The 26,057-nt window shown below is 37.9% G+C and overlaps 2 protein-coding genes across 2 annotated transcripts in view; both read left to right on the top strand.

Moving 5' to 3' along the window:
- LOC141442934 (modular serine protease-like) overlaps nt 1-3,580 on the top strand; it is a 33,236-nt gene extending 29,656 nt beyond the window's left edge. The window contains exon 14 of the mRNA XM_074108126.1: nt 625-3,580. Within this exon, the coding sequence (XP_073964227.1) occupies nt 625-827 (203 nt within the window). The 3' untranslated portion in view covers nt 828-3,580. The remainder of the gene's footprint in view (nt 1-624) is intronic.
- A 293-nt stretch (nt 3,581-3,873) lies between these two features.
- Nucleotides 3,874-26,057, top strand: part of LOC141442670 (uncharacterized) — a 25,204-nt gene continuing 3,020 nt past the window's right edge. Inside the window, exons 1-7 of the mRNA XM_074107717.1 lie at nt 3,874-4,497; nt 13,492-13,570; nt 16,383-16,481; nt 20,449-20,580; nt 22,176-22,250; nt 22,665-22,741; nt 23,806-23,899. Coding sequence (XP_073963818.1) covers nt 13,499-13,570; nt 16,383-16,481; nt 20,449-20,580; nt 22,176-22,250; nt 22,665-22,741; nt 23,806-23,899 — 549 coding nt within the window. The 5' untranslated portion in view covers nt 3,874-4,497; nt 13,492-13,498. The remainder of the gene's footprint in view (nt 4,498-13,491; nt 13,571-16,382; nt 16,482-20,448; nt 20,581-22,175; nt 22,251-22,664; nt 22,742-23,805; nt 23,900-26,057) is intronic.

Here is a 26,057-nt window from a genome sequence, read left to right as displayed (position 1 = left end):
TGATACACAATACGCCGTGATCGCTCTCGAGGCGGTTTTTCCCCGATCATCATAGGGGATACGGATAACGTCCACACTTAATGATACAGCGTTATCATACGATACGCTGCTACGCTACGGTTAGTATGGACGCATTTTTTCACGCGACGATGCTAGTGATACGGTGTGCCCAAAGTGAGCGTCCATACTTAGGATACGCGAGCTCGATACGATACGCGTGATCGTGATCGGCAAAATGATACAAATGTGGAGCCAGCTTTAGAGACCCCCCACACTAGCATCTTTCGAGCGTCGTCGTCGTGCCGGCGTCGTTGCCAGCGCTAGCCGTTTGCCGGGTTTTACGCAGCCTTGGCGTTGTGCGTTGTAATTGTTCGCAAAAAACGATGCACCGACGTTCAGCAGCCGGCCATCGCTTGCCAATTGCCATCGACGCTGCGCGGACGCTGGCACGACGACGGCGCTCGAAAGACGCTATTTTGGGGAGTCCCTCATGTCTGAGGCTCAGGGTCAGTATCAGGGTTGCCGCCTCCACCGGTTCCTGCCGCTACGGTTCTCACGACCGTGTAGAAACTGGAGGATGACAACTAATGCAAATGAAACTGAGCTTTTACCCTTACGCTACAGGCACAGCGCTCTGCAAAGGTGACAGCGGCGGCGGCCTCGCGTTCCCAACAGTGGACGGTCAGGGCACCCAGCGTTACTATCTCCGCGGCGTGGTCTCCACAGCACCCAGGAACGGCCACGCCTGCAACGCAAATGCCTACACCAGCTTCACCCACGTTCAACAGCATCAGACGTTTATTAGTGAAAACCTTAATTATTTTTAGGGTAAAAGAACGTTACGTCCACTCTCATAAGCTCCTGCTATCTTTATCTTTAATGCCGTATCTGTTTGATAATACCTATCATGAATGTCTAAAGTGTATGTGTACTGATTTGCATTTTTTTTTTGCTCATTTTCACTTTTAATATTATAAACGAATGCATACTCGTACGAATACAAATGCGAACAACAATCTGATCTGCGTATCCGAGAGTATAATTTTGTATGTATGTACCTATGGAAACTCTTTATTTTACAAAAGAAAAAAAATAGGAACTGAGGTTTTACGTGTAAAATGGTGGATCTAATCTCTATAAGGGATCGCTACCAGTCAATCTTTGAGTGGAAAAGAGCAGCAATTAGTTAGGAACCGAAAAAGAGTTAAGTTTAAAAGTCAAAATAGTGGAAGCTAGAAGTATTTGGCATAATTTGTAATGACATAATACATAAAATGTTATAACAATCAAATTGAATAACATTTACAACAAACGCAATATAATGTACATTGCATAACAACGAAACGAGTATGAGATAAAGTCGACGGAACTCCGCGGCGGAACCTATAACCTATTTTAAAAGCCTACTCGACCAAATTATAACCCCTGAGCCCTGATCGTTATATCAATTATTTTTATGTGTTTCAATCATTATACAGAATGGCATGATTCCACATGAACGTTAAATGGCAAAAGTTGTTTTGATAAATGAACGATATGTAATTAAAACGTTATGATGATTTTTAAAAATCCATGCCATGTACATAAAGCCATGTACATAAACATCCTTTGCAAGTGAATTTTTCGAGAAAATGTATTGAAAAATCATATTTTTAATAAGTGACTCCGTACACGTTACCATGGCAACCAACTAAAATAAAACGTTTATCCAGTAGTGCGTTTATCCCATTTATGCTCTTAGCCGGAATCCATCTACTTAAGATAACAGGAATTTAATAGAGAGTGGTGAAAGAGGCCTAATACTTTACGAGGAATTTAGGCCTTGATGATGATGATGATGATGATGATGATTACTATTTATTGCATTTATTGAAATCCTCGTCTCATTGTCAGAATACGAGGGGTGCGGGGAGGGGGAGCGTCGTGAACGTCGTGAATTTCAACGGGAGATGTCACGGATAACCAGGCAGATGTGCCTGTTAAAATTACTGTCAAACATGCCTACTACAATTTAGCGTTTCGTCACATTCCGTTATTAATTTGTCCTTTTGTAAAGAAAACCTGATTTAGAAAAAGCTTGTATGTCCAGTTATTTTACATGTTTTTTTACGAGACTGAAAAAAACTATTTTTTTTTATTTACATCACAGGCCCGATACCGGATATCAATATCCGAGCGGATACCTACCGGATATGTTCCTACGGATATCGGATATTTAGTATTTGTAGTTTAAATACCAAAAAAAATAAAAATAAATTGCCTTCTGATGTGCATAAGTTCAATTAAAAAAATTGACACTTTCCCAAAACTTTTTATTTAGGTATTTAGTGACACGAAAACTCACTACGTACGTACGTAAGTTCGTGTCATGCGGTCCCTCTGACACTTATACTATTTAATACGAGAGCGAGAGGGACCGCACGACAAGAACTTCGAGTTTCGAGTTTTGTAGTAGCCCTGCTGATTAAAATGTATAAGTATACCTACTTAACTTTGTACTTTTTTATCGAAGAAAGACAATAAAAACAAATAACATTACATTAGGTACATTCGCCGTGCTCAAAATTTTTTGGCCAGATATTCGACTGGCTAAAAAAATATCCGTTACATTCTGTAATGAGGGTTTCTGTACAGGTAAAATATCGCTAGATGGCGTTAGTATCGAAAGGTTCGTTTGACGTTACATTGTTGCTTGCGATTGGCTTATATAGTTTAACAAATCACAAACACGACGCAATGAGGGCTATCGTTTTTCGTCTCACTAGATGGCGCACTGTTGCGTGAGGTTTTTAAGTATGGCTTTCAAAGTCTGTTATTACGGGCGTGAAAACAAAGTTTAGATTAAAATCATATTTAATACACCTTAAAACCGTACCTTAAAAATATCGAGCATGCCACAGTGTTGCATAGTCCCCGTTTTGTTCGGAAAAAAGGAAGGAAAAAGGTTTCCGAAAGACAAAACTGTCTCAAAACACAGACATTCATTGCCCCGGAACGCATATTTGCCATAATTAATTTCAGATATTGCAAAATATTCACAAAATTATTCTAATTATAAATAAACCTGCGTAGCTCACCCAAAAACTATGTATTTCGGAGACCTCACGCTACACTAGCGCCTCTAGGTGCGAATTCATTCGCGATAGCCCTCTCATTATATCAAAGTTTTCAAACGGACCTCATGTTGCTAGCGCCATCTAGTATCTCACAGAAACTCTAATTTCAAATACGATTGGGCTGATTCTACGCGTCTCCGCTCTGCGGGGCTACTACGAAATTGGAAGTTCGCATCGTTCCGTCTCTCTGATACTTATAACATTTAATACGAGAGTGAGAGGGATGGTAAGATACGAACTTCGATTTTCAAATTTCGGAGTAGGCCCGATGTGCCAGTGGAAGACCGCACTAAGCAGCTGTAAACTTCCTACTTGATGCAGCTTTTTAATTTCTCTTTTTATATTTTTTATTTTGTGTAAAATAAAGTCTTTTTTTTATTCCTAATTTACCTTTTTTGTACTGTCAATTATATATTAACTAGATTATTTTTATAAGGATAATTAAATCATTTTATTTTTATAAATATGTGTTTTTGCTTTTGATCCGATCTTTCAATTTCACTCCTCAACTTAATCAGAGTACTTATTTAATTATAAGTACTCTGATTACGGTATATTAAATTGATTACGGTGATAAACACAAAATAAGGGGAATGGCTACGGAATGCTACCCTGGGCATGTCCGACACGCTCTTGGCCAGTTTTTTTATTTTAAGTTACTTTAATTGAATGCGTGTATTACTACAAATACAAAGAATACACAATACATTAAGTATATAAAATAACTACGAGTAGGTTATTGTAAATGGGTGGGGATGTGATCTATATATAACTGACAGTTACCCAGACCCATAAACATTTTGTATGGGTCAATTTTACATTTTTTTGAATACTTATTATCCTATTTCTGACGAAGACAAATCCAAAAACACAAAAATCTTAAAAATTGGTCTAGCCGTTCTTGAGTTATAAATGATGTTACTAACACGACTGTTTTATATATATAAATATGTAAAGATAGGTCTTCTTATTGTGCTCCTCTTTCAACAATCATGATTTAACAGCTCATAAAAAGGATGACAATTGATTAGTGGCGCCAAAAAGGCTGCCATATTTTCCTAGAAGTATTTGCTACCCCTAACACACGTGTTTCAGTAGGCTTCCGCTGGCGAGGGTGGTTGCACGTTTCTTTGGGGATTAAATCACATTAAAGTTTTCGTAAAAATAAAATGACAATGACAACAGTCGGTTGTTCTTAAAAATTAGCTAAGATCTTTTTTAAACGAAAAATCCCGTTTCTATTTAATTCGGCGTACGGGATTTGTGCCATAAAAAAAAAGAAAAAGAACTGAAGTTTTCGTAGAACAAACATATTGCAAATTAAATCAAATTGCTAATTTACTCGGTCTTGTGCAGTGTACCTAATTAGTACGTGTGAAAGGTAAGTTTTGTAGTTTAATTTTATGTCGATAGTTGCTTTTACCCGCAGCATCGCATGCGTAAACCTTTAGGCCAAGCACTGTAATTGAACATCCGGGATTTTGCAAAAACTCCCGTGGAAATTTCAATAAATTCCATCGTGAATTTCATTGTTCCATAAAGAAAGCGCGCCAAAATTAATTCTATTTAACACAAAATAATCGTAGTGGTTGAAATTTGGATTTTTTAATATGATCCCGTAGGAATTTTGGGATACAATGTAGCCTGTGTGTTATTCTAGACTTCTAGCTAAGTATTTACATTCCAAATTTCGTGAAAAAATTCGAGTATGCCAAAATTTCCTTTATCTGTGCTATACGTTGCTTCGCACCAAATTTCAAGATTCTGAGTTTACGGGAAGTACCCTGTAGGTTTAGATTCCCTTGAGAGTGTTGAAAATTTGCAGCATAAACGGCTGTATCTTTTGATTGCGTTAGCTTAGAAGTTTGATTTTCTCACGTCTCCAAGGAACAGTAGCCTTGAGTATTTGATATGAATTTCAGTTTGATGCCTCCACGCGTTCCTGAGAAAAGGGTCTCGATAGACAGACGGACAACAAAGTGTTCCTAGAAGGGATCTGTTTTTCCTTTTGAGGTATAGAACCCTAAAAATGATTTTAACAAAGACTTATTTACACAGATTCTTAGTTTTGATTTCAAGTTTTCATTCAATTTGTTTTCTGGCTTCAGTCGGTCGGTCGGTGCATAAGTATTTCTACGTTTCGTTTCTGCTAATCAAACTTAGACTTCTGCTTCCCGCACTTGATTTAGGTACATTAGTTTCGGCACCCGTTTCGTGTCGTGATAACTCCCAGAGGCTTTGTCTTACGCACTTCGAATTACAATCGTTTTCAACCCCTGACGCAAAAAGAGAGGTATTATAAGTTTGACCGCTATATGTGTCTATGTGTCTGTATGTCTGTGTGTGTGTCTGTTTGTGGCACCGTAGCTCTTAAACGGGTGGACCGATATGAACGCGGTTTTTTTAATTGAAAGCTGGTTTTCTAGCGATGGTTCTTAGACATGTTGTTTAGCCGTTTTTGAGATATTGAACTTTGAAGTGACAAAGACGGGGGTTTTCCAACTTTTGGTTGGTTAGGTTATCAATGCTGTTTCCTGACACGCGGTTTAGGATGAGGGTGAAAGAGATGGCGAGTCGAGCTGGTGAGGAGCGCCGGTACGTTAAACAATGCGGCTCAGGTTGTAATAGTTGTGACCTTAACCTTCTTGAACCTTAGAAAAGAAAAGTGATTACTTGACCATCTATACAAGCCCTAGCCTTATTCGAAGGCTATTCACTCCTCCATGCACCCTCCAAGGCTATTGCTTAGGCATTCTTATAGGACAATAGAAACCAAGGCCGCCGTTATGATAATTATTTTTCACGACACTGCTCGAAAATGTGGCCACAGATAACTTAAATCCAGTACACAACACTGCCTATATTTGTGAAATTACCAGATGACTCATAAATGGCTCGCAAAACAATGTAACACATTACGGTAACAGGTCGTATATAGGTAGGTGATATATGTATTTCATAGCACGATACGACTTTTTAGAATATATTTCAGAAATTCATTCCCGGCGTGCTGAAGCGATAATTGCACCAGTCAAAAGTAATCGGCTGCTGCATGTGAAATTAAATTGACCAATGAGAATGCGTCATTTATGACTTTTATGAGGTGTTTTTTCCTTAAATGTGCTTTAATTTTTTTTAAGTTTTTTTATTTAGTTTCTCCTGTCCCGTTGTATGTCTGGGTGTCTGTTTGTCTGTCTGTCTGCCTGTAATCAAATCTTGTGAGTTAAATTCGACCAACTTCCACTAGTCGGATTGACTTGAAATTTAGTATATTTGTGTAAATTTTATGACAATACAATAATTTAGTAGTAACATCCTGGTAGTCTGGCCTGGATCGTTTCCACTGGACGGAACTCTTTAACGGTTTATGGCATCGACTTGAAATTTAGTATGCAAATGTAGTTTGGGTGACAATGCCAGTACAGCCAATAAAAAGTACAGTCAGCAAAAAAAGCTTTTTTACCAAATACTTATTAAAGTATGAAAAAATGCCACAGCATATATTTTTTAAGCCTGCTGTGCTGCTCAGTGCGCGTGCATACGGCCTCGTACGACTGCAGACGCAGCCAGGCTGCCGTTTTTATTTTTTAAATATGTGTTTTTGGGTACTGGCCACTAAGAACGGACTCGTTATAAAATTATTATGTCACAAAAGAAAAACTAAAATCGTCGGGAGCAACGCAGTCTTTGGATTGTTATTGTTTGTTTTGAGACTACGAATAAATTTTTGAGATAAATGTTTTTTTATTTTCTCGCAGTGGTAGTAAGCACAAAGCCTCTTCGGGTCGACTTTCGAACTAACTCGTTCATCTATTGCTTACTTTCCAGCCTCTACAACAATGGACTATTGCTTGCCCTGTTAGTAGTTGTTGTCATATTATTAAGTTATTTTTCCCTATAAACATTGAAATTAGTATGTTTAAACGTTATAAGGAAAAAGAACGAAAACTATACGTTTTTTACAGGGGTACCTACCTACTAATTTTTAATTAAATTTTCACTTTATTTATTTATTTCGTATCATATTACAAACATGTATGGAATTATATATAGGCTGGTATACATGTTATGCCCTGTTAGGAGACAGCAATATTAGAGAGCCAGTTCAGTATTTTATAATCTGCTGTTGTATGTAGCAACAATAGAAATTATTTAAATTTCAGCTGTCTTTTTAGTGTGCGGTGGGCGCGGCGCTGAGCTGGGACTTTACATATAAATAATATCTGGTAATTTTGGGAAAATACGTGCAATTGAAAATCAGGTGAGAGTGCGATAGTAGGATAGGTAGATTGAGTGAGAAAAAGAGAGGTAATTAGGTCAATAAGGAGTTATTGTTGATGGAGGGCGAATATTCGTAGTTAGCCTAGGGCAGTCAGAACTAAAAATCAGTCACTGGATACAGCCATGTGACAGACATACAGACGGACAGGCGACAGTAATAGAGTTACGTTTGCCATCTTTTTGGTAAGGAATCCTAAAACCACCTTGTGTAGTCAACTACAAAATGATTGATACGGCCACAGCTACAAAAATATTTATACGCGACTTTTAACTTATTAACATTAAGGTCGTGTAGGTATAGATATTTTTTGCAACTTTGGCCGTATCGATATCATTTTAGTTGACTGCACGAGTATAGTATACAATACATTATTTAAAGAAGATCTTAAGCGTAATCTGACATTATTGCACCACTGAACTATAACCATCAGGGTAAAATGCCTTGTACTAGGTCAGAGCGTTTACCAAATTGATTAACATTGAAATGTCAATGTTTGTTTCTAAATTGCCTAAATGTAAAACGTAAAGCGATATCGTTTGACCCGGATATAGGTAATTAGGGTAAATGCTTTGTTTACACAAGAATAGGGTAAAAGCCTCTTGTTTTGACACAGCCATTCGTTTCGAACACGTTTGCGTTAATCGAAATACACAGGGGTTGCTCAGCCAAAGAGTAGATGAAGAAGATGAGCTTGACTTGAACATAAGTAAAAAAAAGTAAATGGCTGGTAAGTAAAGATTTTTGAAAAGGTGTTAAGTCACTTGTCAATCTTGCCATAATTAACTAAAACGCATATAAAACGCCGCATCATAAACCGCGCGAGCCAAAAAGAAGAAAAAACGCCTCATGATGACGAGATTGAAAAGTGACAGTTGACATTTACGTTTTTTTTTCTTTAAGTATGAAGGCAGTGACTGATCTGCCCCCCGAACTAACCCTACTGGTCATTTGACGGCACAGCGCCTGACAATCAGAGTAAATTAAAAAAAAAAACATCACAGATCATTTGTAGCTCTCAACCTTGATGCAGGCAAATTGTCCTGACAGAATATAAAAAGAACTGATCTGCCATAATTGCCGCATCATCTCGATTGTAAAAAAAAAACAATTAACTATTAAAAATTAATGATTTGCCGTTCTTCGCTTTTTAGGACCAGGACTATCAAAAAATATAAAACTTTACAACTAATTATTGCTAATCATATGTCGTTGTACCTTTAATAAGCAAAACAACAAAAATCTGTAAACTAGCCGTTACCCGCGACTCCATCTGCGTACAGTTCGGCAATCGCTACCCCGCAGGAATAACGCAATTTTCCGGGATAGAAACTATCCTATGTCCTTCGGGACTCAAACTATCTGTATACCGAATTTCATCCAAGTCGGTTCAGCGGTTTAGACGTGATGAAATAACAAACAAACAAACAAACAGACTTACAAACTTTCGCATTTATAATATTATTGGGATAGTGGGATAGGAAGTGGATTATTAGGAATAGGTAGGCCACCTGCTAAAATAACAGAAAAAATACGCATTAGAATTGAGTCCTGAGACTTTTTATTCAGCCAGTAATGACACAGTATCACGTTCCCAGGGCAATTTCGTTCCTTTGTTCGTTCCCTGGGGACGGCCGGCTGGCCATATATAATTCACCGGGTCATTCACCTCGTTCCGGGTATGAACTTACTACTAGGGCGACCAGATGTCCCGTATTTTCCGGATTGTATGTACGTTTGTAAAGAAAAGAAACGAAATACAATGGACAAACTTTGAGATACGTGGACAAAAGCGGACTTATTCCTTTAAGGAATTCTACTAGTCAACCTTTGAGTGGATAAGAGGAGCAATCAATTAGGGTGAGTAAAGAGTAAGTTTAAAAGTCAAAAATAGAGGAGACTACTACGAGTAGGTATACAGTGCGTTTAATAATATAACACATAAACTGATTTCAAAGAAATTAACTATTACATACAAATAAGTAAACTACTGCATAGATACTCATAATACGTATATAATACATGAGAATTTAAAACAAAGAAATTTACTCAAATATTTAAGATTGATTGGGGTTGTCCCGTATTTTAGGCAAGATATTTTCCCGTAAAATGGAAAAACCAATACGGGACGTACATTGTCCAGTAATTTTATGATTCAGAGCAATCTATGATAAAGCTACCTCTTCGAACAATATTTATTTTCTGTGAACACCGCGCGATCCGCTCGAACGCATATTCGATCTACTGACGCTGGTGAGAGTCACTCTTCAGCAATTAGGTATATAAGATATTTAATTGATTATGGCAAAGTTTTGTAATACACGAAAAGAATTCCGTCCCGAATTTTAACCTCGAATCCCGTATTTTCAATGCAGTTGTCCCGGGATACTGGAAATCAGATTTGGTCACCCTACTACGTTTATTATCTAAAAATAGAACCGTACAAATATAAAATAAGCCTGGCTTTGTATTTACTAGGGATCGAAACTGACTTCCAGAATTCCACACTTTTTTTATTTTATTTTTAATATATTTTGTAGTTTACATTATTTTGTACAATTACCAGTTTACATACATAAAAAATAACTAACCTACGATATCACAACTATAATAATGAAAATTATACAAAGAATACCCCGTCCAAAACATCTGCCTGTGGCAGGGTTCCCATGACGCTGGCCGCATTACCCCTTCGGACCGCAAGTGAGATCCGCTGGGATTTTTAATTGTATATGTTTTACTTTTCTTTTTCAAACTTAAAGCTTTATTGCTAACTGCATTTCCTAAGCGACTGTCTGAAGGAAGGTTATAATATGTTTTTGAACGTAGGTATATTTAAGTATATATGTATATATTCTTCTTTGTACCCTATATAAACGGCTGGACGGTTTTCAACATATGAGGCACAAGATAGTTTCATGGTGTCATTCAGTTCAGTCAACTTTTTTTTTTATGGTATAGGGGGAAAACGAGCAGGTGGATCGCCTGATGGTAAGCGATTACCGTCGCCCGTGGACACCTGCAACACCAGAAGAGTCACAAGTGCGTTGCCGGCCTTTAAGGTAGGAGTACGCTCTTTTCTTGAAAACTTGAAGGTCATATCGGTCCGGGAATAGTAACGTATCGAAGTATATAATAAAAGTAGCTTTTTAACTTTGCTAATACACGAGTATGAGTACATAGTGGAATCAGGCCGATCACTAGTTCGATAAAATACAAAGTTTTATTATGAAAACCAACTTAGTTTCCAAAAGGAAATTGCAATATTAAGTTAAGCGCGAAACTTTTTAAATTTAGACTGTAGATTGAATAAATGGGTCGTACAGAACTATAATTTGACGAACCGCACTAGAATATAACACTCAACAGAGGCCTTAGTGTCTGAATCTAACCTAAGTATTTTGACCACAAGACGTTAACAGGGCAAAATAAAAAAAACATTTAAAAATACAGGCTGTCCGGATCATAGGGCTTTTAATGCAAGGTTCCCATCGATTATATTCGCATTACTGAGCTAATTTATTTTGTACTAGCTTAAGCCCGCGACTTCGTCTGCGCGGATCTAGGTTATCGCGCGGTGGCGCCCTCTACCGGAATAAAAGGTATCCTATGTTGATCCTTGGGGTTCAAAATACCTATATACCAAATTTCATCAAAATCGATTCAGTGGTTTCGACGTGAAAGCGTAACAGACAGACAGACAGGCAGACAGACAGACAGACAGAGTTACTTTCGTATTTATAATATTAAGTAGGGATAATTTTGAAATAACTTGCCTTTAGATAATTCATTGATCCTCTAATCGTTAAATTCGTGTATCTGACATGGCGATATTATCACTGTCTCATTCTCTCATGGTACATTGGCAAAATTTAATTGGTAAAGGGGTCCATAAATAATTTTTCACTTCTCATGCTCATAAAACGTTAAACGTCTCTGCATATCGAGACTAAAGCTCCTTTTTATTCTCTAGGGATTAAAGTATTTTTTTTTTAATTTTCATTGGAAACCCGTAAACAGCCAACACGGTGTTTGTGAATGGCGGATTTTAAAGCGAGGAAATAAGCTCAAAATGACAACTATAAAAAACACGATTTAATTTCGTGAAACGCAATTAAGGATTACGAATATGAATCTATTTAATTATATAAAGGATTAATTCATTTTATTATGCGTAGTCCAATTAGTTTTAAAGTAGTTTTCAATTTTGAAACTATTGGCTAAATATGCAAGCTTTTAAAGCGTCACTTCATAAACAATACAATAAAACCGCGCATCAAATTTTTTTTGCTTAATGAATTTTGAACAGATGGCCTGACCATTAGTCGAGCGTACGTTTTTAAAAGTAATATTGTAATTTTGAACAACACTTTACTATTTTTTCCTCGCATTCAAAGTGAAAAGTAGAGTGTTTAACGAGAGACTAAGCAACCGTAATACCACTCGAACTACAGCCACCCTCGCTCTGCTCGGGTGGATAAATATCTCGTGCCATTATTGCTCATTTTAGTCCCTTGTCGAACAATCTACTAACATTTGACGTCTCTTTGATATAATATTTTTTATCAATATACTGTCAATTTATTATTGTATTATAGACATTGAGAATTACATTCAATATGTAAATATAAGAAATAAAATAAACACTGGTCATATTTTAAATACTAGCTCACATGTGCGCAGCGGAAACATATAAGCTAAAAATCGTTCGAATACTCAAGTAAAGTCACAATTAATGTATGTCATTATTGCAAACCTGCACATACCGCCCTAGTTTCATGACAAATGATGTCAAATTTGGGTCGCGGGTGTGCGGTGACTGGCTTGTTATGTTGACGATAATGACGTACCAATCGAGAATTTATCAGAGCTCAGGTAACCATGTAGCTCTACATGAACTACTTTAAAAAGTTTCGTACCTTGAAATGAACCTAACCACAAAAAAAATATTTTTAATACAAGCTTTTTTTTGCCGACTGCACTTTTTGTTGACTGTACTTGCATTGTCACCCAAACTACATTTCCATACCAAGTTTCAAGTCGATGCTATTAACCGTTGAAGAGTTTCGTCCTGTGGAGACGATCATGGCCGGCCTACCAGAATGTCACTACCAGATTATTGTATTGTCACGCAATTTACATTAGTAATATCAAATTTCAAGTCAATCGAACTACTGGAAGTTGGTCGAATTTAACTAGCAATATTTGATTACAGACAGACAAAGGGACTGGTGAAACTAGATAAAAGCTTGTAAAAGGTACCTTTATAGGGTCACTTCATTATCCGTCTGTCTTTACAGACAATATTATATTATTATTTAATATTATTGTCTACTAAACTGATTCTAGTATTTGAAGCAAACAACGCCAACATGTTTTGTGAAAAAGGCATAACTAAAAGGTAAAGGCACTGAAAAAAATATGAAAACGAGTACTGCCTTTTCGCAACGTAACGTTTGGCAACCTGTTTCATTTCGCAACTTTTCATTTCGCAAACTCTAAAACTGTAAATATTTCAGGATTTATTTCAGGGCCATCGTGTAGAACCCTTTTGGTTAGGTTAGGTTAGTTTTATTAAAATAAAACAGTTGGGAAATGAAAAGATGCGAAATGAAACAGGTTGCCAAACGTTATTCGCCGAAACATTAGTAAACCTATGAAAAATATGTAGTTTTTCTAATACAACGAGGTAAACACAGGTCTTTCGAAGCTGCAAACTTAAATATTATGAACAACACTAGTAATAGGCGGTATGGTAGTAATCTAATTACTTAAGAAATAACCTAACCGACCAAAAGTTGAAAAACCCCCGACTTTGTCACTTCAAATTTCAAAATCTTAAAAACGGCTGAACTGATTTTGATAAGACATATCTAAGAACCATCGCTAGAAAATCTGCTTTCAAATAAAAAAACCCGCACTCAATTCGGTCCAACCGTTTAAGAGTTACGGTGCCACAGACAGACACAAAGACACACACACATAGCGGTCAAACTTATAACACCCCTCTTTTTGCGCCGGGGGTTAAAAATGAACAATAGCATTTTTCGATTTTAGCGATTTTTTAGTAAATCGGCCTAATGTTTTTTTTTTCAGAGTAAAAATGGGCGGCAAAAGTGGACGGACGTCTCAGTTTGCAGCAGCCGTGCTGTTGGCAGTTAACTTTACCGCCATGGTAAGCTATTAACAGTCTAAATTTATTTATTTATTTATTTACTTAGGAACCAATACCGAACAACGGCTAACTGATAGATCGATATATAGTATCAATGGAGTTATATCTTCAAGAATTGAACTGTATTGAACAATCTAAGGTAGCCCCAAATGTAGAGATTTACTTGCGAAAATTTAGACTTGCATACGTACATTTTGTATGACAATTACAAATACAAATAGTTTATTTCCAAAAATCCTCGTGAAAACACTCGCAGTAGAGGGAGACTGCCAATGAGGTGGAAGGACGATATCTGCCGACAGGCGGGTGGAGAATGGATGCATATGGCTGTCGATCGCCAGGCGTGGAGAAATGGAGAGGAGGCCTATGTCCGAAGACGGACGAATTAAGGGCTGCTATGGATGGATGGATGGATTTCCAAAAACATTAAAGACGCAGAATACATTTGTGCTGACCCCCACACTGGGCATGGCCTGTCTCGTGGGGTAAAAAATACGATTTACAAGAAACAATGGTTAGCGGCAAATGGCAACTATGTTTAAGGAACAGAAACAATAAAGAAAAATATTTAATTAGCCTCTAAACAAGAATAAATAATCAAAAACTAAAAACGTAATCCAAAACAGTTTTTTTTTTTCAAATTCAAATTCAAAGGATTTTTTGACGAAATGGGTCCCAAATGAACGATCGTGACCGTACCTACACTGTAACGTGTGTTGATAGATACTTGATCAAGTACCTAATAGATATACCTACTTGTGCAAGTCTAAACTTGCACAAAAAATCGCTAAACTCCAATTCAATAGAATCTGACAATCCTGTAGACACTTCCAGCCTACTAATATAAACACCGGGCTGCCTAAGGCTTTGTGATGTGACTATTTTTCTTTTTTGATTCCTTTTAGATGATAATTGCAACAACAGGGACATATATAATCAAGTGTGCCCACAATAGGGTGTCTTAAATATGTAGAAAATTGACAGATTCTATTGAATTGTACTTAACATCTGTGGCTATCATAACCACCGAAATGAAATGCCAATGCAGCGAGGTTATTCTCTGTTCATTGCGTAGCCAATACATTCGCAATTTCGCAAATACCTTTAATACTAACTTTATACTTGTTTATTTTGTGTTGTATGTAATTTGCGAAGTGCGAATAAACATTTCTATTTCTATTTCTATTCGTAGCACATTATAACTTGAGAGTACACGTAATGAATACCAAGAGAAAATACACCCCACGCCGCTGTCGGTCGCGTGCAGTCGTGGCTAGGCCGTATAGACACAGATTACATTTATTAATCATTACTTGTAAGGGCGACCGTAAGCGTAGCGTTCTAGCACATTGCGCGTATTATTACTTAACCGCTGTGCTGTAAGCTGCTCGACTGTGCAATGGACAAAGAAATCGCTTGTCAAGCCGCGAGTCGCATATATTTCAGCGGTTGCATGGTAGCGGTAGCGAGACCCAAAGTCACACATTATGGATGCCCAAGGAGTTAGCGTGATAGGTTCAATCAATCGTTATGATGCCTTGAACAAATCTGAACTTTTGTTCACAGCCTGAATAATTTAAAAGGTTAATGAAGGACGCCTGTTACATTCTTAATAGTTATGTACTTTTGTAAGATAATTTTAACGCGCTCTTTGACCAGACTGCAATGTGAGGGAGCGTTTTGTTGCTTGTACTACTGCTAGAAATTAGGTCAGATCTGACCAGTTATAAAACTGCATTTAACCTGTCCTCTCCCAGAGGCACAAATTTGTGCCCAAATTCCTTTGATCCTGTTATCCTGGGAGATGACAGATTAAGCATCTGAATCAGATAATGTGATTTCTGGTTTAGGGAACCGGCTACTAAGCTAAGTAAAACTTTAATTTTTCGTTGTTTAAAAACATCAAAAATAAGACTTTTAAATGAAAAAGTAAAACAAGACATATGAGAAAAAAGACATGTATTATACTAACAAACTGTGGATCCTGGTCTGCAATAAAGCATTTTTAATTTAATTTAATTTAATTTAAAATAATAATTTAAGGGTTTTCGAGCAGCAATATATTGCATACTGAATATGTTGAATTTTCCTAACTTTATATATGTAAGTATAGTCACCAGCAGCAATATCTGACACAACAAAACGTGCATAAATATCTAATATGACTTTATTTCTTAGGCCAGTAGGGCGTTTCGGATATTTTTGCGTTTTCCCCTGTAGCAGATGTTAAGGTGACTGTACGTACCTACCATACGTATGTAATTGCACCTACAGGTAAACTTACACACATTATCTGTAAATTATGTATTATTTTCAGTTTGTTTGATGTCGAAATAAAGTTATGTCTATGTCTATGACATATCAACTTGTGTGTAAAGTTTGAAAATTATAACAGAATTATAAACTACAAAATCATTTCTGGATTGAAATGTAGCGATTTAGTGTAAATAATGTGACCAGTGACGGTGACTAGAAGTGAAATCTTTTTACAAGCTTTTATTTAGTTTCACCTGTCCCGTTGTCTGTCTGTCTGTAATCAAATCTTGCAAGTTAAATTCGACCAACTTTCAGTAGTTGGATTGACGTGAAATTTGGTACAGGTACTTATGTTAATTGCGTGACACAATAATCTGGTAGTGACATCCTGGTAGTCCGGTCAGGATCGTCTTTGCAGGACGGGCCTCTTCAACGGTTAATAGCATCGACTTGAAATTTGGTATGCAAATGTAGTTTGGGCGACAAAGCAAATACAGTCAGCAAAAAAAGCTTGTATTAAAAATGAAATCTTTACATAAATTTTTTTTTGTTACAGATATTTTCTGGCATGTTGTTCGCCTTCAGCCTTTGGGTAATAGCCTCGCCTGCTACTCTGTCTTCTGCCATAGAGAAGTTAGACAGCCCTGTTCTTAAGGTGAGTCCGCTGCGTCAGAACTCTTGGAATTGATGACCAAGTTAAGTTTTAGTGGGATTTACTTCCCTGCTAACATGCAGTCTAACAGTCTAAGTGAATGGTTTGTTGCTCTGAGGATGATCTTTGGTTGAGTTCGAAACGCGTCAGTATAGTGTGGTGGTGGTGATAGTTGGGTTTGTGTAATTTACGTGTGCGTTCTTACATTATGGAGGTGGAGGAGCTGCAAGAACACACATTAGTTGAATACGAGTAGCTATCATAAGGTCGCGATTCAGCAAAATTGTTTGTAGTTCATTCAGTGTCACTTGGCGATTTTTTGTCGATTTTGGGTCACGATAAAACTTGGCCTTTTTACAAGCCTTAATCATACACGATTAATTAGATTAGACGATAATTCGACACCGTTGCATACCTTATTTTATGATCACATGTAGGTACATGAGACTACATTATAGGTAATATGCAAATGCGTATTTGAATAATTTTTGAAATAATAAATCTAAAGCCTTTATGCATCTTATTCATAGTCACATATGCTCGCAAAACATAACCTTCAAGGCAGTGGGGTAAAAAAACAGCAAAAATAACTCACTTTGCAAAAAATTACGTTATCACGGATTCAAACCAAAACGATATGGCATGCCGTGCTTTGCGTCAATTGCGAGTTCAGTACGGGTTCTATTCTCAGAGTGACACAGGCTGGTACCGCTCCGTAAACACGAACATGCGACGACGGAGTTCCAAAGCATCTCTAAGGTAAACTTCCGAGTGCAAGGCTCGCCAATGTCCAACAGACGACATCCTGCTGTCATCTCTATTGCAAATGACATAATATAAAAGATTTGTTGATTTATTTGTTAATAAAAACAGCATTACATAGATATTGGGACACTGAAGAGCACTGATTTTAGATACAAACAACAATCTGCATTTCTAAGAACACAACAAACGGGCATTCAAAGGTCTCAATCGATGGTATCAAAATCCATTCGAACCCAACTGCAGCAGCTACTACGAAACTAGTAGCTCGAAGTTCTTATCGTACCGTCCCTCTCACTCTCGTATTAAATAATATAAGCGTCGGCGGGACGGTACGATACGAACTTCAATTTTCGAATTTCGTAGTAACCCTAAAAATGCGAGATGATCATAAAAATGTTGCCATAATTTTATTTTATTTACATTGTTGCTTGGCAGGCGTGATTGTTGGGGTTGCCACAGCAAGGTTTGCTTTACAAGGCTCGTGGCAAATTATTCAATGCTGGTACTTGTACTATTCATCATCTCAGCCGTAGGACATCCACTGTTGGACATAGGCCTCCCATAGACCTCCAGTTGCTTCGGTTGGCAGCGGCCTGCATCCACCGTGAACCCGTTTAACCCAGGTCATCCGTCCATCTTGTTGGTGGACGTCCTACGCTGCGCTTGCCGCCCATTGTCACTTCAACTAGCTAATTCGCTTGGCTATGTCGGTGACCCTGACTTGTACTATTAATTATCTATTCTGTAATACTGACTACACTCTAACGAAACAGTCTGTTAGAAATTTTAGTGTATGGTAGGACTTTGTTGTAATAAAAAGTTACATGGCGTTATTTTTAAAGTAGTCATATTTTCTACATTACTAATATCTTCTTGTACCTACCTACTTTGTTTGTTATTCTTAGCGGGAAAATCGTAAAAATAAATACAAAAATTGCTTTCTAAAAATATCGGAGATCGTTAGTCACAGTAACCTATTTTTAGTCATTAAAAAAGCAGTACCACATCCAACAAAAGCGTTTGATCATGTCCCAAATTGTCCTTATCATGCTTCCGATACGATCGACTATTAGCTGGGTCATTCCAGGACAATAGGGGCCGTATCTGGGTCACACCTGTGTGAGGTAACGAAGGGGCTATTGTTATCTAATAATATCTGGAGCACATTGAATTGGCGTTTAATGAAACTCGCGAAGCTATGTACATTAAAATTGTCCAATTTCTGAATAGGTATATTTGACCAATAAACTGACATGCTTGTCGTGAGCTGTTAAAACTCTATTCTAATACAGATTTTGAATGGCAAACTGTGACGTTACTTATTAAGATTGGTTTTTTGGAATCTTTTTGTATTTTTTATTTCAATTCCAAATTTTTACTTTTACGGTCATCCCGTAAAACCTTAATTGAAAATACAAACTGAAATATAGATGCACAGAAAAACCAGAAAAATAAGACCATCACTGGGAATCGAACCCAGGTCCTCGGTATACCGTACCGCGTGCTATACCGCTAAACCACTGATGGTCAACGGTACCGAGACCCCGGTGGTGATATGAGGTGCATAGGGGAAATTCGTGTCTGGGTTCGATTCCCAGTGATGGTCTTATTTTTCTGGTTTTTCTGTGCATCTATATTTCAGTATGTATTTTCACGTTACTTATTACCCAACTCAATCGACTATTTATTTGTTCCACTTTCAAATCATCACAAAATCTATTGAAAACTACCTGACTTGGCCAACTTATTTCTCGAAAATACAAACTGAGACATGGACGCACAGAAAAACCAGAAAAAGAGACCAGCGCTGGGAATCGAACCCAGGTCTTCAGCAATCCGTGCTGCGTGCTATAACCCCTACACGACCGCTGGTCCAGCGCACGGAATACTCGTAAAAGTAACAAATTTGGAGTTGAAATAAAAAATACAAAAAGACTCCAAAAAAAACAATCATAAACTTATTTCTGCTATAAAACAAAAAATATATAAAAATCGGTCGAGCCGTTTCAGAGGAGTGCATCCATCGACAAATATGTATAGACAGCATGTTGCTTACATCAAAACGGCGCACAGAATTAGTTCACAGCGCGGCTTTCTGATCGGTTCACTATAGTCTGTTGACGTCCGTGACAGCGGTTGTGTCAAAGTAATATTGATGATTGATATGCGCCGCGCGTTTTGTTCCAAACAGCCAGTCCAGTGCCGTAAGGTACAAAGATGTCAATGAGTGCATCCACAAACAGCGTGACACGACATTTTTGTATATAGGTATATCAGAAGATTAGTCTACTTTTCAAAGCTAAAAAAAGTGTTTTTAGTAGAGTCATGTCTTGGAATTAATGTTTTAGGGACCTTCCACACGACGTTTTTTAACGCGTTGACTACGCGTGCTTTTGATACGCGTCCTCTGTTTTCATCGCGTTTTGGCAGATTTTACACGTTTGTCTATAAACTGTCCTATGTCCTGTCCTGTATACCGAATTTCATCAAAACCAGGATTTCCAAGCAAGGGGGCACGTCCCCCTAGGGGCGCGTAGAGAAATGTCGGGGGGTGTAATAGGTACGTTTGCATTTACATAAAAAGCGGTAGCGTAGGTAAACTTAACAGTTCCGAACTTAACTTAAGGGGGGCATGAAAATATTAATTTTGGTTCCGGGAGGAGGTTAATATTACCGAGATTCTTTTACATAATTTTATGGATTTGCTTTTCTCGAAAGCGCCATTTCGCGATTACCTATTGCGTTCTTTCTTCGTTACGAGGGTTTTACGACGGAACATTAGGTATGCCCAAGATCCAGCGATCTGCATATAAAATTTCACACAAACGCACACAAACAGTGAGGTAGCCGAGTGCTCGACATGCTAACGCCCAATAGATGACACCTCGCTGTCACCTCTATTGCTCATCGCATCATCTCATCCCAGCCTATATACGTCCGACTGCTTTGGGAACTTCACACGCACCATTGAATTGCTTCGTAGGTTTTGTGGCGGTTTTTTCACGATGTTTTCCTTCACCGCAAAGCTCGTGGTAAATTTCAAATGTAATTTCGCACATGAATTTCGAAAAAATCAGAGGTGCGAGCCGGGGTTTGAACCCACGACCCTCTGCCCACGAACTGATGCCATAAAATTACAGATGGCAATTATTGGGCCGGTGACGAGCACTGGTACGTTTACCTTACACGCTTAGTGTTGTTGCAGACGCTGCTGGCACCCCAGGCGCTGTCGGTGTCCCTGGGCGTGGCGCTGGCCGTGCTGGCTCTTTTCTTCTTCTTCGTCTCCTTCATGGGATTCTACGGAGCCATCACCAAGTCGCAGTTCCTACTTTTCATGGTGAGGCTGAACGACCACCACTATTTGATTTCGATTGTAAAGTTGAAAGTATTTGGACATGATTGAATGATACTGTTACTTGAAAATCCAGTGAATAATTATTTTCCATCGTATGTTGTCGGATAATTTCGCTTTTATCTTGCTTCCTCAATTAGCTCCAGTAAACCTCAGTGAGATAGTTGAGATAGCAAGATAAATATGAACTTTACCGACAAAATACGATGGAAAAACATTATTCACTTCTTCCTGTACATCTCTGAAACCGAATACCGCCCTGTGGTTGGAGAACCTGTCTACGAAGCTCGAGGTCCCGGGTTCGATTCTCGGTCTTGGCAGATATTTGTATGAAAAATATGAATGTTTGTTCTCGAGTCCTTGGGTGTTAATGTGTATTTATGAATGTTTATTCGCTAACTAATACCCATAACAACACAAACTTTGCTTCGGGACTAGGTCAATTGGTATCAAAACTGTCAACTGTCTCGTGATATTTAATTATTATTTACTTATCTCTGATTACCTATAAAAACTCACTCTCTCTCTCTCTCTCTCTATCTCTTACACGCGTATATGGAAACACGAACAGCGCCTCGAGCGGAACGTTTGCGATGTTCGTGTTTTCATACAAATTGAGATTTTAACGCGAACGCGATCGAGACGTATTTTGTAACCGAAAACTTACACTAAGGCACAGTATTGCGATGAAGCCTTGCTCAAGACACTTGCTGACAAGAGCCAGAAAGGACACCATGCGGTTCTGCATCAACCTCCGCTATCTAGTCAGGCCTAAAGACGAACATGTCGATGAGCTTCTATGGGCGTGTACACGAAAAACAGGGTCGGTATTTCCATCCCCGTTTTGTCCAGGCCGGGAAAGAGTATCACCCGACGCTACCTGACGCAATTGAAACCGCTGCGTTCAGCATACCGCGTAAGGCCGTGTTGCACGGCAGGGTAGCTGTGTTCAATAAAAATGGTCCCGCCGGAAGACCAGCGCTGACTCCATCCCAGGAGTCCGGATTTATGCTGAGGCGGGACCTTCTCACTCACACATATAAATTTATATATTATTTCATATTTTGTATTTCAACTATTTTTGTAACTTTTATTTGTAACTATTATGTGTGTGTTGAATAAACTTTTTTCATTCATTCATTCATTCATGTCGCTCTCGCATCGGTCTAGTCGGCCACTAAAAACTTTGTGCACAGGCAATACGCCAAAGTTCATCTGTAAGACGCATAGTGTTAATAAATAAGTAAATACAGTTTTGTACCTTTCTGCGTCGAGACCCTTGGTCCGTGGGGCCCTGGCGCTCTGAGTCTCTTCACGGCTTATCAAAGAGACTCCAGATATACCACAGGAGACCGAAGCTGGCAGCTTCCTCGCTCAACGTATCAGCCTTACGATTCAGCGAGGAAATGCTGCCAGCATCTTTGGTACCATGCCGCAGGGGACATTGTAGTTTTAGTATTTTTAATTTTAATCTACTTTTAGTTTATTTACTGTAATCTACATTTTATATTATTCTATCAATAAAATTATTTTCTTTTATCAACATATTTAATGATGTCTAATTTATACATTTGTTCCAGTACTCCGCGCTTATCTTACTGCTGCTATTGCTGGAATGTGCTCTCCTATATTATTTTACTTCCACACTTGTCGAGGTGAGAATAGACTCTAGAAATCCAGAATTAAAAGAAGAAAAAAAAAGTCGAGTCAGTCACTAGTCATGATTAGTCAGTTAGCGGTCAGTCTTTGTATGGGGCCAACCCCGACGTTGGGTCGGGGGTTCAGACACGCGAAGTAAATGCATTTGCGTAATCTAGTGTAATCTATATCTATGCTTGTGAGGAATCCTGCGACAGCATGCGAATCAATTCAGTAATGTGAGTGTGTGAAAAGTGTGAAGTACCCAATCCGCACTGAGCCCGCATGGAAACTCGGCCAAAGGCCTCTCATTCTGAGAGGAAGCCGGTAGCCAACAGTGGGACGTATAGACTGGGATAATTCCTTGAGGATCATAGAAATGCACCAAAAACCAGTTTAAAATAATATTAAAACAAAATCTCTGTTTCTAGAAGGGACTACAAATACAAGATGGACAGTGGACGCACGCGCTACGGATCGCTTTCAGCTGCTGCGAAAACAATTTCAAGTAAGTTATAGTAGATTGCACATCGAGTGCATAAAAAGCGCCATTTTCTCCGAGTCGTTTATATTCCTGTTATTGCGCTCTGTTACTGCAGGTAAGGGTGGATAGTTAAGTAGGATAAAATGGGTTTTATGAGCTAGTTACACTCGACTTTCCACTTCAATGGCGGGTAAAATAGACAGAAACGTCGCGAATTTTTTTTTTTGCTTGCGCGGTGTATGTTTGCCACAGACCAACATCGAAAACTAATGTTCATTTCAATAATAAATAATAACTGATTTTATATATTAAATAATTTATTGAATCAGGGGTTACTTTGCGGAGGTCCATATCAATGAACTAAAAGAATTTCCTTACTAGTAGTGTGGAGGTGGAGGAACTGCATGAACACGCATATTTTGCATAAGCTTAGCTATCGTAAGGTCGCGGGTGAGCAAGGAAATTCTTTTAGTTCATTTATATAATAAATTTAGTCTGGATAAATAAATATTAATAATTATTATTAATGTAGGTACTGAAAAATTTCAATAAAAAAAAGTATTTGAATTTCTTTTACAAGGGTTGTAAAACATTGCCTGGAAGAGATTGGTCAGAAACGATAAGGCCTATTGCTTACTTTATATATCTTCTCCATGTACCTACCTGTTTTCTGTATGATATCTATCTATTTATATGTATGATCATGGATAGGATATAGATATAGAGACAATACCTAAAGAATCACTGTGTTGTATTTATTTACATTGAAAAGAAGAGAATACTTGGCAATTATTTAATTAAAACTTACCTTAACTTAAAATATCTACTTAAAAAAAAGACAAATAATAATGAAAACTAAAACAAATTGATTTAAACCAAACCCCTTAGGCAAAGTTCCGAAGATGCATATACTATAGTATTGTGTTCAATTCTTTAATAAGACTCACCCTACATACACTTACCCCATCACTGGCTGATTTCAGTCTGTATCAAAGAGTATAGTACCTATAGGTCTGTATTCATTTTTAACCAACTTCAAAAAGAATGTGGTTCTCAATCCAAGTATTTGTGGTGTCATTTGTTTGCAGTGTGACTTCGGCCGAAGCTATCAAGCTTCCGTGGTCCTGTTGCGGCCGAACGTTCTACCCTGATAACTGCACCATGCCAGACATGTTTCGAAGAGTAAGTTTGTGCCATTACGGGTCTCAGTTTCAGTACTATTTTGATTCAGAAAACCGGGTTCCGTACACATTTATAGGTATGTAAACGGAAATCGTGTGTTGAAGATATTTCTCGCTTTTTCCGAGTGATTTAACACATCTAGTGTAAGCAGAGCCCTGCTCCTAAGCAAAACTTACGCAATGTGGGTCAGATTATATTGGCCATTTATATTTACAAACACACAAAATTCAAATATTTCAAAAGATACAAATTCAGATCTATTGTCAAGAAGACATTAATAGCAAAGGCGTATTATAAAGTTAATGATTATATCATGGACAGGGATATTTGGAAATAATTCCGATCCGCATTAGCGATCCCTTCAAATAGCGAACCTACTGTGTTAAAAATAAAGTTGTGTTAAATACTTGTGATGTATACATATCATTTAATAATATTGTAAATCTGTTTAAAAAAAAAATATATACCTCGTTGAGGTTTCTTGCCGGATTCTTCTCAGCAGATTTTTCCGAACCGTTGGTAGATTTTTTGACATTCATAAGTGCTTGTTATGCCTAAATTGAAAAAGATATTTGACTTTTGACTTTGACACATTAAAAAATCAAGATTTTCAGACTTTTCTAGTTGGTTTTGTTGTAATAACTACCTTCACACCAAATTTCAAGTTTCTAGGACAACTGGAAGTCCTATAGGTTTTCAGTGCACGGCAATTTGTATGGAATCACGTTGTTTAATGACTGTAACTTTTGATTGCGTTGACTTAAAAGTTTGATTTTTTCAAGACTTCAAGGGACCGCAGATATGAGTATTCGATATCAATTTCAGCTTGATACCTCCACGCGTTCCTGAGGAAAAGGGTCTTGACAGACGGACTGACGGACGGACAACAAAGTGATCCTGTAAGGGTTCCGTTTTTTTCTTTCGAGGTACGGAACCATAAAAAGCAAACAACAAGACTTTATTTCTACTCATACACTGGAATTGTACCTTTTTTAGGACGTACTCTCCGTATGATTCCTGATAGGCAACCACATCAGCTTTCCACGGAGGTGAGACGTGGACAAGTTCCCATTCCGCACTGGGCCCGCATGAGAACAGAACTCGGTCCAAGACCTCTCGCTCAGAGAGGAGGCTTGTGCCTTGTACTTAGTCAGACGTAATATAGGCCGAGATGATGATGTATTCTTTTATTTTAAAGACTGTCCCTTAAAATGCCACTATAAAAGACAATTTTACAACTGTATCCACCAGTAGTTCGCAGTTTTTACGTGTCGTCGGTCAACCATTTTTTTTTTTGTTCAGAAAAATGATTGCGTTTCACTACAATCACGCCTGATGGTAAACAAAGATGCGAACTAAGATGAAATACGTTTGCCTAGCAAATGCCCATTCATCCTAGATTTGAAGACGGCCAGAAACAGACGCAGGACAAGACTTAGCCGACCTATAGTCGTTCATCGTTTATTTAACTTTTGACAGATCACGCACGTGAAGTTTTACAATAATTTTCGGTACAATGTACTATAGAGAATACCGTACTTCATGGACGGGTACCGCCCACTTAGTGATGTGCCATTCATAATGAATGACTGTAGACTATAAAAACCGTTTTGAAGTAAAAAGATTAAATAAATAAAACATACATTTAAATTATTGTGATTATATTTTATATATCCATACTATCCATACTAATCCATACTAATATTATAAATGCGAAAGTAACTCTGTCTGTCTGTCTGTCCTGTCTGTCTGTCTGTGCTGTCTGTCTGTTACGCTTTCACGCCAAAACTTGATTTGGATAAATTTGGTACAGAGATGAATAGACCATGGGAAAGAACATAGGCTATGTTTGTATCGCGAAAAAAAGGCTTTAAGGGGTGAAATAGGGGATGAAAGTTTATATGGTGGAAGTTCGTCGCTGTCGAAGATATAAACCATGAAACTTGCATTTAGAACTTATAAAAAAAAGTCGGTATTTGTAAGAGCTTTTTTGAAAATTCGACCTGTTAGGGGATGAAATAGGGATGAAAGTTCATATGGAAGGTCGCAGTATCGAAGATAAATCGATGAGTCTTTATTAAACTTGCCATTTCGGCACGTGATTAAGAGATAAATAGATATTTGTTCGCGCGTTTTTTAAAATTCTTCCTGTGTGAGG

Source organism: Choristoneura fumiferana, chromosome 26 (assembly GCF_025370935.1).
Source record: "Choristoneura fumiferana chromosome 26, NRCan_CFum_1, whole genome shotgun sequence".
Classification (NCBI taxonomy): Eukaryota; Metazoa; Arthropoda; class Insecta; order Lepidoptera; family Tortricidae; genus Choristoneura; species Choristoneura fumiferana.
Note: the sequence above shows the minus strand (reverse complement) of the source record. Positions and strands in the feature narration are given on the sequence as shown.